Consider the following 16,062-nt stretch of genomic DNA (forward strand, 5'->3'; position numbering starts at 1 on the left):
CCACATGAGTATAAGCCGAAGCAGCAGCTGTATGACTTGTACGGCCATGCTAAGGAAGATGCTTTCTGTCTCTTGCTTTTCCTGAGGTTAATTGAGCCACTGCCAAACAGCTTTAATTTGTGTTGGAGTCAGTTTACTTCCAGTAGATTGGATTAGCCTGGTCTTTGCTGCAGCTTCAGATAGAGTGCCCAGTTGTGATTCATTTCCTTCTAACTTTCAGGGTTTATGCTATCCATTGGGCCCAGGCTGCCCTTAATCTTTCCATATCAGATCAGGCCACTGTTTCTGTAAAGAAGCAGGCAGAAATCCCTGCTTGGAATAGGAGTAGAAGGACAATCTAAGAGCGAATGGGTCCTCTCTGCATGGACATCTCCTCCTCCCTGAGCCTGTGATGGGAACCTGAAGGAATTGAGAATTATCACGACTCGAGCAGTGGTATCAGCTCTGTTCAATAGAGTAGGCATCTCTTAAGCTCTTCTTGAAAAAGCAAGTTTCTGTTGGCCTCTTCTTACGTATCGTAAGGCAAAACGATCTTAATTAGTTTAATTGTTGCAGGTATATAACAGTTTAGCGAACGATCCTTCTATGGGCTATACTTCGACAAGTGTAGACAGATTTAGAGGGATAAGTTGGAAAAACCCAGAAAACGTGATGATGGACAGCATCATATTGAATGTTATTGGGCAAGAATGGTGCCAAAGGAGCCAGTGATGAAGAGAAACAAAGCAATGCTCCATCTTAGATAAACTGCAGAGACTTCACCTAACATCAGAGCCACAAAATACATGAAGCAAAAGTGACAAAACTGGAGAAATAGAGAACTCAGCAATAATTTGGAGACTTCAATACCCTACTTTCAATAATGGTTAGAACAACTAGGCTCAAAATCAACAAGGAAAGAAAACTTAAACAATTCTCTAAACCAAGTCTTACTGACAGACATGTATAGAATGTTCCACCCAATAATGGCAGAACATACATTCTTTTCAAGTGCACATGAACATTTTTTAGGATAGACCATAGGCCATTACAGCAAGCCTCAATAAATTTAAAAGGATGGAAGTCATATTGTGTATGTTCTCTGGTGACAATGGTGTAAAATTAGAAATGAATAACAAATTTGGGAAATTCACAAATATATGGAAATTAAACTCCTAAATAACCAGTGGATTAAAGAAGATATCCAAAGAGAAATGAGAAAATACTTTTAGACGATTGAAAATGAGGCTATAACATGCCAAATCTAATGGGATACAGCTAAAGCAATGCCTAGAGGGAAATTTGTAGCTGCAAACACCATATTAAAGAAGGACGAAAGATTTCAATCAATACCCTAACTTTTTAACCTTAAAACAGCAGAAAAAGAGCAAGCAGAAGGAAGGACATAATGGAGTGAAATGAACAAAATAGAGACTAGAAAGACAGTAGAGAAAATCAACAAAGCTAAAAGTTGATTCTTTGAAAAGATCAACAAAATTGGCAAACCTTTAAGCAAGGCGGACCAAGAGAAAGAGAAGACTCAAGAATCAAGAATGAAAGAGGGGACGTTACTACTGCCTTACAGAAATAAAAAGGATTATAACAATACTATGAACCACTCTAATTTGTACACCAACAAGTTAGATAATTTAGATTAACTGAACAAATTCCTAGAAAGTTACAAACTACCAAAACTGAATCAGAAGACATACAAAATCAGAATAAACCTGTAGCTAGTAAAGAGATTGAGTCAGTAATTAGAAAGAAAAAAAACAAACACATACTCCTTACAAGAACATCTCAAGCCCAGATGTCTTCATTGGTGAATACTGGCAGATGTTTAAAAGAAGAATACCAATTCTTCACAGACTATTCCAAAAAATAGAAAGGAAGGGAACACTTCCTAAAGAGAACTACAGACCAATATCTCTAATAAATATGGATGTAAAAATCCTCAGCAAAATATTGGCAAACCAAATCCAACAACAGATGCCAAGGATTCCACAGCATGACCAAGTGGAATTTATTCCAGGAATGCATGGTTGGTTTAACATCTGAAAATCAATTAATGCAGTGCACCATATCAAGAAAATGAAGGACAAAAACCATACAATCATCCCAATGGATACAGAAAACATATTTGACAAAATCCAGTGCCCTTTTCAGGAAAAAAAACATTCAACAAACTAGTAATAAAAAGGAATTCTTCAACCTGATAAAGGACATCTATGAAAACCCACAGCTAATGTCATATTTAATAGTGAAATGTTAAATGGTTTTCCCCTAAGATCAGGAACAAGACACAAAATCCATTCTCATTCTATTCAGCATTGTTCTAGAGGTGCTAACTGTGGCAATTAGCCAAGAAAACTAAAAGGCATCCAGATTGTAAAGGAAGAGGCAGAACAATCTGTATTTGCAGACTACATGATTGCATATATAGAAAATCCTAAGGAATCCTCTAAACAACTATTAGAAGTAATCAACGAGTTCAGCAAAGTTGCAGGATACAAGATCAGTATATAAAAGTCAGTATTTTATTTCTATATACTTGTAATGAACAATTCAAAAAAGAAATTAACAGTTTTGTTTACAATGGCATCAAAAAGAAAAATAGTTAACAATAAGTATAATACTTACACTCTGAAAACTACAAAACATGGTTGAAAGAAATTAAAGACCTAAATAAATAGAAAGATACATGTTCATTGACTACAAGACTTAATATTGTTAAGATGGCAGTATTCCCCCAAATGATCTGTAGATTGGATGCACTTCCTATCAAAATCCCAACTGGCTTCTTTACAGAAATTGACAAGCTGATTGTAAAATTCTTACGGAAATTCAGGGGGCCCAGAATAACTGAAACAGTCTTGAAAAAAGAACAAAGTTGGAGGACTCACACTTCTCAATTTCAAAACGTACTCCAAAGTTGCAGTATTCAAGACAGTGTTATCCTGGCATGTGGAGAGACAAATATCAATGGAATAGAACTCAGAGTTCATAAATAAACCCTCATGTTTGCAGATAGTTGATTTTTGACAAGACTGCTAAGAAAATTAAGTAGGGAAAGAATAATCTTTTCAACAAATGGTGCTGAAAAAACTGGATATCCACATGCAAAAGAATTAAATTAGAACCGACCTCACACTATATGTGAAAAATTAACTCAAAATGGATCAAACATGTAAATTAAAAGCTAACACTATGAAACTCCTAGAAGAAAACATAGGCATAAATTTGTATGACTTTGGATTAGGCAGTGGTTTCTTAATATACTAAAAGTACAAGGAGCAAAAGAAAAGATAAAAGATAAATTGAAATTCATCAAAGTTGCCAAGTTTTGTGCTTTAAGGGATACATACCATCAAGACGTGGAAAGACAACTCACAGGATGGGAGAATATATTTTCAAATTATATATCTGATAAGGAACTAGTATCCATAATATACAAAGAACTCTTACAAGTCAACAGTAAAAGCTCCAATTTAAAAATGGGCAAGAGATCTGAATAGAGACATTTCTCCAAAGATATACAAATAGCCAGTACATGAAAAGATGCTCAAAATCATTAGTCATCAGGGAAATGCAAATCAAAATCGTAAGATACCATTTCACAACCACTAGGATATCTGCAATCAAAAAGACAGATAGTAATGTGTTGGTGATGATATGGAGAATTTAGAATCCTCATACCAAGCTTTTGGGAACATAAAGCAGTCTGGCAATTCCTCAAAAGGTACCATATGTACCTGAGAGAATTGAAAACATAACGTAAACATAAAAACTTTTACATGAATGTTCATAGAAACATAATTCATAATAGCCAAAAAGCGGAAACAGTCCAAATGTCCATCAACTGATGAGTGAGTAAACAAAAGGTCCATCCATACACTGGAATACTATTTGGCCATAATAAGTACTGATGCATGATACAGCGTGGAGGACTCTTGGAAACATTATGGTAGCTGAGAGAAGCCAGTCACAAAAGACCACATGTTGTATGATTCATCTATGTGAAATTTTCAGACTAGGCAAATCCATAGAAACAGAGGAGATTAGTGGTTGCCAGGGGCTGTGTGAGAGGGAGAAATGGAGAGTGACTGGTAATAGGAGTGAGGAAATGTTCCAGAATTGATTGTGGTGAGGGTTACACAATTCTGTGAATATGTTTTTTTTAAAAAATCATTGAATTGTACACCTTAAATGGGTGAATTGTATGTGAATTATATTTCAATAAAGATGATACACAAAATATAATGATTTGATAGCTTTTCACATACCTATATACCAATAATTTGATTGCAAATCATATATCTACCCTTTATCAGGGACTTACATGTAAGTGTTTTGTTTTTATTTTTTTGAAAGAGTAGATGAAAAGAAGGTTACACCTCTCACTGTGTCTCTCGTTCTTCCACATCTTAATTTTGAGAGGCTTAAAGTTACACTGCTGGTGTCTTCGCTGATTCCTGAAAAGACCGTCAGTGGCATATACGTCAAACTTAAATCAGCACTGATGAAACTTTATACGTACATTTGGCTTTCCTAGCCTCTTTCCATTGTTTTCCTTCCAGTTAAACCCGGTTACTTCAGTCACTCTCCCTATTTTTGTCCATTTCTTCAAAATTGGTTTCAGATAGGTCAGTTAGAAATAGGCCTGTCATTCTTTCCTTTGCTCACTTCTACTTCCTAGCTCTATAATCATAGGCCAGTTTCTTAACCGCTGGGCCTGTTATCAGCAGAGTGGGGAATAACAATCATTCGTCTGCCCAAAAGCAGGAAGCTGGAGTTAACTCGTCGAGACATCCTTTTTGTACTTGAGATCTATGCTTCTGGCACTTACTGCAGAGTATCTTATGTTCCTCTTGTTTCCTCCTCGCCCCAGCCCTGTCTGTCATGGCCCTTTATACTCTCTGCTACCTTCATGAACACCCCCACCCTCCCCAGTTCTCAGCTCTTCCTTGGAGGGGTGAGTAAGGCCTCTGAGCCAAAGATGCTCACAACTGTCTAGACCCTGTTCTTGGGAAACGTGATAATACTATCTGCTAACCAAAATACTCTCAACAATTAGGTTAGTTTACTGCATTTGGTTTTATGTTTATGCAAGAGGTACTAAACTCTTAATTACTAAAACTGATTTCAGTTCTTGATTACTGCGGTAGCTTGAATAGGCAATGAAGCTAAAGGTTTTTAAGGTAGATTTAAGTAGTTTTCAGTTTGAGTTACTTTTCTTTTCCTTTTCACAGGTAATGGTAATTCAGGATTCGAAGGACAGAGTCGATATGTACCATCTTCTGGAATGTCTGCCAAGGAACTCTGTGAAAATGATGACCTAGCAACCAGTTTGGTTCTTGATCCCTATTTAGGTTTTCAAACACACAAAATGAATACTAGGTAATTTTAAGTCTTTATCCTGATGAAACAGATGATGTTGAATTTAAGAAAATAGATGGCTAATTTTACTTTTATTCAAAATTTTAAATGACGTTAAAGAAAAGTTCTTTTCTGTAGAAGGATTTTCTACATGTGAGCCAAGTAAAGCAACAAAAGCTTCTAACAGTCTTGTCAGTTTTAATTCTGTGTTCTTATTTTATCTCAGGGTATTTCTATTAAAATATAAAGCTGGAGGAGCATCTTTATGTTCTATTTTAAATGTTGATGATAATTAGCTGAAAGAAAAATCTTACACGCATCCTGTAAAACCTGGAAAATGTATGTGATTTTTTTCCTACTAAAAGTAGGTTACATTAGGTTTTTTTCATGATTTTATTGCAGATTTTTAATTGCAGACTTTTAATTGCCACTGTACATAGGGAGTTTTGTCGTCATGTTTAATCTTTGAGATTTAGCTAAGCATTCAGCTAAGTAAGTGAACATTTTTAAAGACATGCGCTTATATTCAGTATGCAGATAAGAAAATAGATGTGTAAGTGCTTTATTGAGTATCAGATGTCATCTATATAAAATATTACTACACCACTCTTGAAATCTGTCGTCCTTTAAATTTATTCTAATTCTCTTAAACATCATGTTTCCCCCAAAAAGCCTCTTAAATAATTTCATAATTGACTGCCACCAAACACTAAGTCAGAGCTTTACAACTTTTCTTTCTCGCTTAACTTCCATGGCAAAGGGTTTTGAAGTCTGATGGAAAAGCGCAGGCATTTAGAGTGTAGAGCAAGTTCCGAGCCCCTGTCACTGTTACTTCTGTCACACTGGCACTGAGGTTTCAGCGACTGCTCTAGAAGGACTTGGTCACCAGGTGGCTAGTCACCGATGAATAGGTGGGGGGGGGGGGAGAAATTGGTGAGTAACGGTGATCAGAGAAAAATCTTGTGCCCACTTTCTTCCCCTTTTAATTCTATCCCCTTGCTAGAGTTCAAGCAAGATGCTGTGTGAGTCATTTATTAATTACATTCTAAATCCAGAAAGAAGTAATTCGCTTAAAAATGTGCCTCTGGTATTTTCATGTAAGTTCCTGTCATCATGTATCTTTACTCATTAAAATGAAGTGAAAAGTTGGGATGGACTTGAGAGATTACTTAACTAGTTTCCTGCCTGAAAGGGGCAGATATCTAAATTTTCTAAATAGGCAGATGGATGGCTGTTCTCTGGAAAATCAGCAGGATAGATGCCTTAGTGTCCAACTAAAATCCAATTTGCATTATTTTCCCTTTTTCTCCAGTGAACATAAGAGACCAGTGCTCATTGTCTAAAAAACCCTGATAGTGTTTAAGTCACCCTTTAGCCTTTTTTATTTTCTGAGTTAAGAAACATACATCACTGATTCACATAACAGTCTAGTGGCATTCAGGGTATTACTTCAAAGGTCCGTAATTATGACCTGGAGTCATCAAGAAAGAGTTAGATTATGTTCATTATGCCTTGTACAGTAAAAGGTGGAAGAGCATAAACCATTTTAGAAAGCGTTCCATCAAAATTACGAAAAAAGTGTTAGTGGCTTAGGAAGGACATCGAGTATTCAGAATCCCCCATGCTTTATTCTAGAGGATGAAGGGTTCCCTGTTAGTAGCCTTCTGCGATAGGAAATAACTCCTGTTTTCTAAAAATTCTCCATGACAACTGTTTCTCATAATTTGTATGAGTCACTTGGGGAATTTTGTTAAAAATGCAGGTTCTGACTCAATAGCTGGTGGAGGGGGACCCTTAGGGTCTCCAATTCTGACACGTTCCTGACTAGCAGTAACTGGGTCCTAAAGTGTCTGGCCTGCCAAGCTTCGTTGTTATGTGATAAGTGGATAAAAGTTCCTTACCAGTAGTTTCCTAGGGTTCACTTACAAACACGTAGCCTTGAAATGTAAAGTTTAGGATTATCACGCAAATACTAAAACTCAAGACCTTACTATGTCCAAGTATCCCTAAATTAAAATGCATTCAGTACATAAAATTTTTTATGAATAGAAATTGAAGGATCTAAAACGAAAACAGGTTAAACATGCAGAAGAAAACGTAAACTCCTACTTTCAGTGCACCGTTTATTCTCAGACAGTGGCCATCGATGGTGTAGGTAGCCCGAGTGTTCCCTGAGGAGACCAGCTGGCTTGGCAGCAGGGGCGGCACCTCAGGCCTTGTGGCGAGGCAGCTGATGTGTCTGGATCAGGGAAAGCTCTCGGCCTTCCACCAGAGATGTTTATTTCCAAGGTACTTCAACAGGCTCTTGTAAGCTGACATTTGGGGAATACACAGAATTTTATTACTGAAGCTTTTTAATCTCAGTGAAGGGCATACATTTTCATTTAATCTTAGTGGGTTTGTTTGAAAATAAAACTCTCCATTCTGGTTCTTCATCTCTTGAGCAAGAATTTACCAGAAAGTTGACTTACATGTTTTTCAAAGAAAATATTTTATAGAAAATAAGGAAAATCTATAATGCTTTATTTGAGTAACCATAAATATTTCTTAAATTAGTAGTTTACAGACTTCTCTGTCTTTGGGGTACAAAAGAAGAGACTCAACGATATGATTGGAGCTTGCATTTTAATTCTCCAAGCGTCTGTGTGTTCTTGTATAAGCGGTCTCTTTGTTCTCATGTTTGTGCATCTGTAATTTGATTGTCAGTTTTTCGTTTCTCTTTTTTATGCCCTTTTTCCTCCTTTGACTTCTTTTGGTGTACCACCAGGAACTGTATTCAGAAACAATAGATGCTGAATGATTTGAGAATTTCCCAAACTAGCTATATTGTGAATGCACATGTTTTCATCTTAATATATGCCTATATTTACTAACAAGTAAGTCCGAGTGGTAGCATGAATACCTAGAAATAGTATAACCACAATAGTAATTTCAATTTATTGGGAAATAGATTTAGTTACGTTTGTCAGTTATGAAACTTAGTTTCTTCCTTTTAGCCAGAGAATAGAATTGTTAGTAATACCTCTGATTTTTTAAAAATCAGAGTGGGGAGATGAAGATCGTAAAGCAAGGACAGAGGCTTTCAGTAATGCCCCATTTTTTAGGCTGCTTCACCCAGAGATTTCACAGTATACTAAAGCATGGGGAGTCTCAGGTGAGCAGTGAGCTGAGCAGGAAGTAACATAAAGAAGGGAGAAAAGTTAGGGCACTTTATTTTTTTGTAACTCTTCTTGATTTTTCTAATACAGACTTCACCCTGTATAGCCCTTACCCTTCTGCTACTGTAACCATCTATTTTGTCTTCTACTTGTTTATGTATTTCATTGTTCATGTCCACTGTTGCACATGAATTTATAAATCACTTTAAATGTCACTTTGAAGTTAAGTGCTTGACTAGAAAGTGTAAAGAAATTTCTATACCTTCTAACGTAACATAATCAAGGGTAAAATGATGTTATATGGGAAGAAAAGAATTTTAGGTATCGTGCTGAGCCTACCCATGGCTTCATAAAGTTCTTGAATATCACAGTGTTTTAAGGATTTCTGCTACAACTAATATGATAAGTCTGTCTAGAAATTACAAGTTATACAAATAGTTTTTATTGTTGTTGTTTGTGTTTGCATTTCTATAGCGCCTTTCCTTCGAGGAGCTCAAGGCATTTTTCAAAATCTGACAGTTTTCCTCACAACAACCCTGTGAGGTAGGTAGAGTGCATTACAAACAATAATAAGATGCCCGCTAACCTCTCGCAGCCTTGATAATGTTTTTTTCTGTAAAGTAATTGGAGGTGTCGGCGTAGACATGATTTTTAGAACATTTTGCAAACCTTTTAAAATACTTCGGTCTTAGTAATATCTATATTGAAAAATTCACTTGTACTCCATAACGGGAATTTTAGGAGAAGTCACTCATCGAAAGATCAGGAGTCACTCCCTCCTGGGACAAGCTGAGCGCTGCTTGCGGACTCAGCCAGGTATGTTTCTGGGGGTGGTTTGTTTTTAGGTGAAGAAGGAATGAACAAATGAACGAACACAGAGCTGTAGGGTTTCCCCCTCTCGGCGGCAACAATTAAACCTTCTTCACGGGGGAAAGTGTTCGCAGCGTTGCCTCATGCTTTTCTTGTTTTATAGCTTAAATATTTGAGCATTTCTCTCTCTCTTCCTTTCTCCTTCCCTGGCTCCTTTTTTCTGTCTCCCTCTTCATTGTTCCTCCCTCCAGTCTGCTCTTGACTGTACGTGCTAATGGAAGGGCACTAGTGCAGCTAATATTAGACAAATCTACAACTTCCCTTCATTGCCACAGTGGTCTCTTGGGTTTGGAAACCGAAAAACCAAATAGCAAGAAAACCTGGGAAGTGAGTCTCTGGAAAGAGTGGGGAACAGGTGTGTGGGAGTGTGCATTCATATGTTTTCTTCTGCCCCTTTTAGCAAGAAACGATGGTAAATGACATTTTTTTTTTATTTCTTACAGCAGCCATTGATCAGAGGTGTTGGAAGAGAAAAATAAATGTTTGGTTTATTTAAGTAATAAATGTCACATTAAGAGAGGGAGGAGGAGCATATTGATTTGGACATGCCAGATACCGGTTTCTCATGCCACCCCCCGCCCCCCACTACCCTCCCGTACTAAATCTGAAAGTACTCACATGTGGCCACCCCTTTTGCTGCATTGTGGGAATATCAGCCGCCCTGTCTGGTTGGGCTCCACTGGCACCATGCAAAGGCAGGGCAGAGCCTGTTGTCTTCCTGAAACGACACAAGAGGGCCTCAGAGTCCACGGAAGAGAGTAGGTTCCAGAAAGGCCTGATCCACAGGCCCCGTCCTTCCAGTAACCAGCCTTCCCTGGGCCTGATTTTGTTTTATGGACAGAGGGGGTCGTTTTAGATAGTCTGAATTTTCTTCTAGCTTTAAGAACTGGGGGGTAAGGAGAGCTTTGTGCAGTTTGTGTGGGAGATTTAGAGCAGTCGTGATTAAGGAGAGGACAGAGGGTATCTTTCTACTCAATAACAGAAAAGTATTTCAGTTTTTTCTGCGGTCCTCAGTACCTTTTGCTCTGGCCCTAATCATTGTAACAATCTTATGTTATTAAATAATTTTATTTCCCCACAGTATTTGTTATAATGGGATTTGACTTGAACTGTCAGCCCAGATGCCTTTGATGTAAATGTAGTCCTTAGGATTATGGAAGACAACTGGCTTCCCCCTCCTGTCTGCACCCAGACCCATTTCCTTCTTCCTTTGCCTCTCTGTCATTTCACGCCTAGAGCAGCCAACTGGGACAGTAAGTTTTGACAGTAAATCACATTTTAAGTGAAATGAAGGTTCTGGTTAGGGGGTAGCATGTGACAGTTTTGAGGGTTGTGCTTGTATTTGACGCAATAGAAGTCAAGAAAGCAGAAACAAAAGTCAGCACAGGAAACGTGGAAGACAGAATATTACTATATCAAGAGTTGATTATTTTGTGTTCATTTTAGCATGTAAATTGTTTGGCATCATCAGCAAAGAGTAAATAAAACTAAGGCCAACTGAAAGGCATTTTTTAGATAGAAAGGAACATGTTTCCGAAATGGAGAATACACATACAGAATATCAGGAATAGCCAGTGTCCCTTCCAGGTCTGTGACTTATTCTTCTCTCCTGTTCTTAAAGCTTTAGGTGAATTTATCCCTGGCTCTGCCTTGCTTGCTAATAACTGCTTGTGTTGAGCCATGCAGTTATTTTAAAATAGGGTGTCACCACTGGTAACTCCACATTTAACATATAAATGTTGTTTGGCTCTTTCTGTTGTTTATAGCCTTGGCACCACCATCGTGGATTGTACACTGTATTTGCTCATAGTGAACTATTGCTTTTCTGTTCACTGCACAAAATATGCAGGGTATCCTTTTCCTGCCATTTCCTATTTTATATTGCTTGAAGTGGTGTGCCTTAGCTACCACATGCTTGGTTGTCTTAACCTATCCTTCCTTGCAAATAACCCCCAGTGTAGGGTTGCCGCAAGAAGGGTTTAAAAACCCAATCTTGACAAATAGCACTTGTGGTATCTACAAATAAGTACTTTACTATCATAACTGTATGGAAGTTTAGATACTTCCACAATTCTGCAGATCTTTAGATTATTTTAGTGGTGTTTCTCTGACATCATATTCTGACAATCTAAAAACATTCTAAATTGTTTAAAAGACTTCCACCCATCTGTCTGTTGGGGCTGGCATGCTGATTAATTGAAAATGGAAAATAAGGCATTGTCCGTTTGTTCGTATGATATCTCTGGGATGTGTTTCACCTCTTAGATAGCTCTGCATAACAGCTGTGAGAGCTTACTGAAACTAGCCTGTTTGTAGCTAGCAAATCCCGGGAGGTGTCAGCATGCGTTATGTATCCTAAGACCTCTAGAGATACCGTCCAGGAAACAGTATTATACCTGTGCTGGACCTCATGTCTTCCCTCTTCCTTCTTCTAGTACTTCCCTTTGCTATTGTTGGCCAGCTGATTTCCCTCAGCCTCTGTTCATCTCTCTGAATCTATTCGTTATTGGGATCCTCTGCTTAGATTTCCTCTCACTGTGCCTGCCTTCTTTTGATTCTTTCCTGCCTGTAGTAATATTCGGCATTTTCTTTGGAAAACTGAATTCACCACTCTCCACGTTGCCCATATCGATGTCAACTCCAAAACTCCTTCCCGAACAGATCCTACGCTGTCTGATCTCCATACTTACCATCAAGTGCTGTGGCAATGTGCTTTGTATCACATTAACATGCATTTGCATACTGATGCCTTGTTTAACTGTTTGATGCATGTGCATGCATGTCTTGGTTAAATGTCCCCTTGTGGAGTTTCTCACACTGTAACATTCATTGTTCACGTACACCTTAAAAATAGAACTGGCCTGAAGGGGAAAATGAGATGTCAGTCAGTCCATGAGACTGGAGCGGCCGTGTCTTCTATCGTGTGTTTCACCATGGCACCTGTGTACATAACACCTAATAAATAATCCTTGGTGAAGTATTGTGGCTTAAAATCTGACTGAAATGTTGTGAATATATTTACGGAAGCTTATCTAGAAAAACATTCGGCTTCAGTGCTTCCTTTCCCGGAGTTTGTGCTAGATCTTATCTCAGTGTTAGCGGTTTCAGTTTTACGAGGTGCTCAGTTCTCATTGTTAGAGTAATATGCATACTAGTTCAAATGTTTTTTCTCCTGAGCCATTAATATTTTTTTGTTAATGTATTTTATTTGAATAGCAGTCTGTAATTCCTTTTTTGGTTGGATGTTTAGAAAAAGAGCTTTATTTGGGAAAATAAGCCAAATGAAATTGGCGTGAAAAGGAATTTTAAAATTAAGATCCAAGTCCCTTTAATTATAGTATATATATTTTATCAAGACTACAACTTTAGAATGAGGGGTTTACTAACTTAAGTCTTACTTGGACCATGAATGTATCAGGTGTTATTATATGATTAGAAATGTAATATTATGAAGTCATTATAGCCGATTTTACAATAGAAGCCTTTTAAAACTCTACCCCAACGGTTTTTGTTTACATCACCAGCATAGTAATATCGTTGCTAGATTGTACTCTTCTTGTTCTCTGAATGTCATTGTCAAAGATTAATTTGACCTGGTGTTAGAACATCAAGATGTATTTCAGGACCCATTGGGATACTTAGTTTGGGGTTTTTCTGTGTACATGAAGTTTTTATGGCATGGTTTTGTTTGCTTCATCGTTCTTCGGAAGTTCATGGCCTGGCACTCTCCTGGCTTGATTTCGCATGTTTTAAAAATTTCTTGTCATTCTAACACTCAATTAGAGCTCTATTCTAGGTCTTTAATTTTGTACCTTCCAAAGGAGATGGCTGGTAGAAGCCTGAATCAGACAGCGTTTGTTTGAATCAAATCTGGTCACCTCTCAGTTAATGAGCTAACAGTGAAATAAAAGTATTAAAATGCAGTTTGAAGAAAGAGAAGTTACATTTTCCTGGTGATCGATATTACTTAAGTAGGAATTATCAGGATTATTGAGTGTTCTCTTTTGTTCGGTCTGGCGGGTTTTAGGTGATTATCTCTTTCTCAAGATCTCTTACCAGTGGCCTAAAGATAATGGCAGATAGCTAAAGTTATTGTTTTTATTTTTTGCAGATTTCGACCTATTAAAGGAAGGCAAGAAGAGCTAAAGGAAGTAATTGAACGTTTTAAGAAAGATGAGCACTTGGAAAAAGCCTTCAAATGCTTGACTTCAGGCGAATGGGCGCGGCACTATTTTCTCAACAAGAACAAAATGCAGGAGAAATTATTCAAGGAACATGTAGGTTTATTAATAAGATTAATACTATTTATCTGTTTGCATAAGAGTACAGAAAACTAAAGCATGAATTTTAGTGAACACTGAAACTTTAAATCAGTTTTCCATGAAACTAATCATATGAAGATCTAATGACATGTACGGTCACTTGTATGACTATCCAAAGAGAAAACTTTGTCATCTAGAAGTGAGATTTGTTGGGAACTGTGCAAGTAACGCAGCCAAGCCATTAGGTACTCAAATATGTGAAATTTTAAAATACCAGCAGTTAATGATTTTTAGTTTTTTATATTGCTGGTGGTGGTTTGCTTTTATAATTCTGAGAAAACCTAGCAGGATAAACAATCTAAAGATAATATCAGTTATTTTTTCTGTTTTAGGTGTTCATTTACTTGCGAATGTTTGCAACTGATAGTGGATTTGAAATATTGCCTTGTAATAGGTACTCATCAGAACAAAACGGAGCCAAAATAGTTGCAACGAAAGAGTGGTAACTATTATACTAGTATAAAGCCATAAATAATTGTGTTTAAAATTCTCTCTTAAATTACTGTTCAAGTGCTGAGAGAGTCGTGGGAAGGAATGAAGCCCGAGCTCCCCCTAAAGGAGCCAGTGTGGTGCCACTGCATTGGCCCAATTTCCGGGCCTTAGCGATTATTCCTTATCCCGGTCTTTATTGACTGGAATTAGAAGTCTGAATTGAATCAGATCCTGTGTCTAAGCCACAGTGCTTTCTGTTTTCCTCTTGTTGAGTCTGGGGACCTGCTCAGTGATGGGAGGCTGAAAGGTTAGAGGTGCCATGGCTGGACAGCCTGGTTTCCAGAGGCGGTCCTTTACTGGCTTAGTCGAAAGGCTGGGCATGAAGCCTTCGTCAGCCCAGGAATTTTACGGGTGGGAACTTCCTGGTGCGTTCCCGGTTTTAAAAAAGACATATGTGCCAGCTTAAATAAAAGTAGTCAACTTGAACCCCCCTAGGATGGATGACAGCCACACATGAAAGAGGGAATATGTGACCATATATTCTTTCCTCTGATGCCTGTTCCCTACCTTTTCTCCCAAAGACACATGTAGCCCTTCCCCCACTACCACCCCGCTATGTTTTATAGCAGAAAGCTTAGGGGCAAGCACCTGCCGATGGAGTGGGCAGAGGCCATCACTCCCAGGCTTGGGTGGTGTGCACATGAGTGCGCGTTATCTGGGGCTGGTGGCAAGCCTGCTTGTCACTTGCCACGGCTCCATGTTGTAGGTGGGTGTGGAGGTTTGTGGTCTTGGGGACTGGGGACAGCTGCACTGTGTACAGCCTCGAGCCGTGACATGTGGCTTGTCTGAACTGAGAAGTGCTGTATATGTGATATACGTGCCAGGTTTTATATTAAATTACGTTTTCCTTAATATTTCTTATACTAGTTACCTGTTGAAATAGTATTGGCGTGTATTAGGTTCAAATACATTACTAAAGGTAGTTCCACCTGTTGTTTACTTTCTTAATGTGGCTGCTAGAAAATTAAGAGATTCTTGCCTTACGCGTCGGTGGGATGGTGCTACTCTAGAGGGCGGCGGCCCAATTCCCGGTCCTCATAACCTTTGCCACTACTTTTCCCTGTCTTCTTCATCCAGTGTCAGCAAGTTGAGTCAGTGCAACAGGCATCTGAGTTCTTTGTGTTTGCAAGACACTAAGCCAGGGGCTGCAGGGGATTCCGACCCATAGGTAGCCCAGGGCCTGTCCTGCAGGACAAGGCAGCGGCACGGGGACCCGCGGCTTCCAGGTGGGGGTCCAAAGGCACCAGCTACAACATGCATGGCAAGGTCTTCTCCATTCTTGGTATTTATTGGGCAGGCTTAGTTTATTAAAAGCAGCCTTATTATTTATAATTACTAGTAATTTTTAACATCACATATTTTAAATAGGAAACGAAATGACAAAATAGAATTACTGGTGGGTTGTATTGCCGAACTTTCAGAAATTGAGGAGAACATGCTACTTAGACATGGAGAAAACGACTTCAGTGTCATGTATTCCACAAGGAAAAACTGTGCTCAGCTCTGGCTTGGTCCCGCTGCATTTATAAACCATGGTAAGCAACATTTCTCAGGTGTTAGCTCTCGTGTTGGGCAGTACTGCTAAAAATTAGAATGACCGTATCAAGCGGAGTAAGACCTTTATCTTTCTTTAAAGGAGGATTGGAAGTCCAATTTCCCCCCTCCCAAAGTTATTAAAATAAATGTTCCTGTAGTTTACTTGAGACCTAAATGCCTATCAAAAGTCATAAAATTATATGGAAAGCTTATTTCAGATTTCTGTAATTGTTCGTGTTTCAGATCTTATCTACAGTTAATTGACTTTATCTTTTGGACATTTTTCAGATTGCAGACCTAACTGTAAGGTAAGCATAAAATTTTTTTAT

At 38.2% G+C, this 16,062-nt stretch overlaps 1 protein-coding gene across 2 annotated transcripts in view; it reads left to right on the top strand.

Annotated features, from left to right (window-relative positions):
• The window catches only part of KMT5B (lysine methyltransferase 5B), a 50,727-nt gene that overhangs the window by 19,458 nt on the left and 15,207 nt on the right, over positions 1-16,062 (top strand). Inside the window, exons 4-9 of one of the 2 annotated variants that reach the window (XR_013994315.1) lie at positions 5,229-5,376; positions 8,988-9,056; positions 13,495-13,660; positions 14,038-14,147; positions 15,566-15,732; positions 15,977-16,041. Coding sequence is in view for 1 of the 2 variants with exons in the window: in XM_081064196.1 (XP_080920322.1) it covers positions 5,229-5,376; positions 8,988-9,056; positions 13,495-13,660; positions 14,038-14,147; positions 15,566-15,732; positions 16,022-16,041 (680 nt within the window). In the remaining variant the exon portion in view is untranslated. The remainder of the gene's footprint in view (positions 1-5,228; positions 5,377-8,987; positions 9,057-13,494; positions 13,661-14,037; positions 14,148-15,565; positions 15,733-15,976; positions 16,042-16,062) is intronic. The other variant, XM_081064196.1, reaches the window with a different exon arrangement.

Source organism: Rhinolophus hipposideros (genome assembly GCF_964194185.1).
Source record: "Rhinolophus hipposideros genome assembly, chromosome: 10".
Classification (NCBI taxonomy): domain Eukaryota; kingdom Metazoa; phylum Chordata; class Mammalia; order Chiroptera; family Rhinolophidae; genus Rhinolophus; species Rhinolophus hipposideros.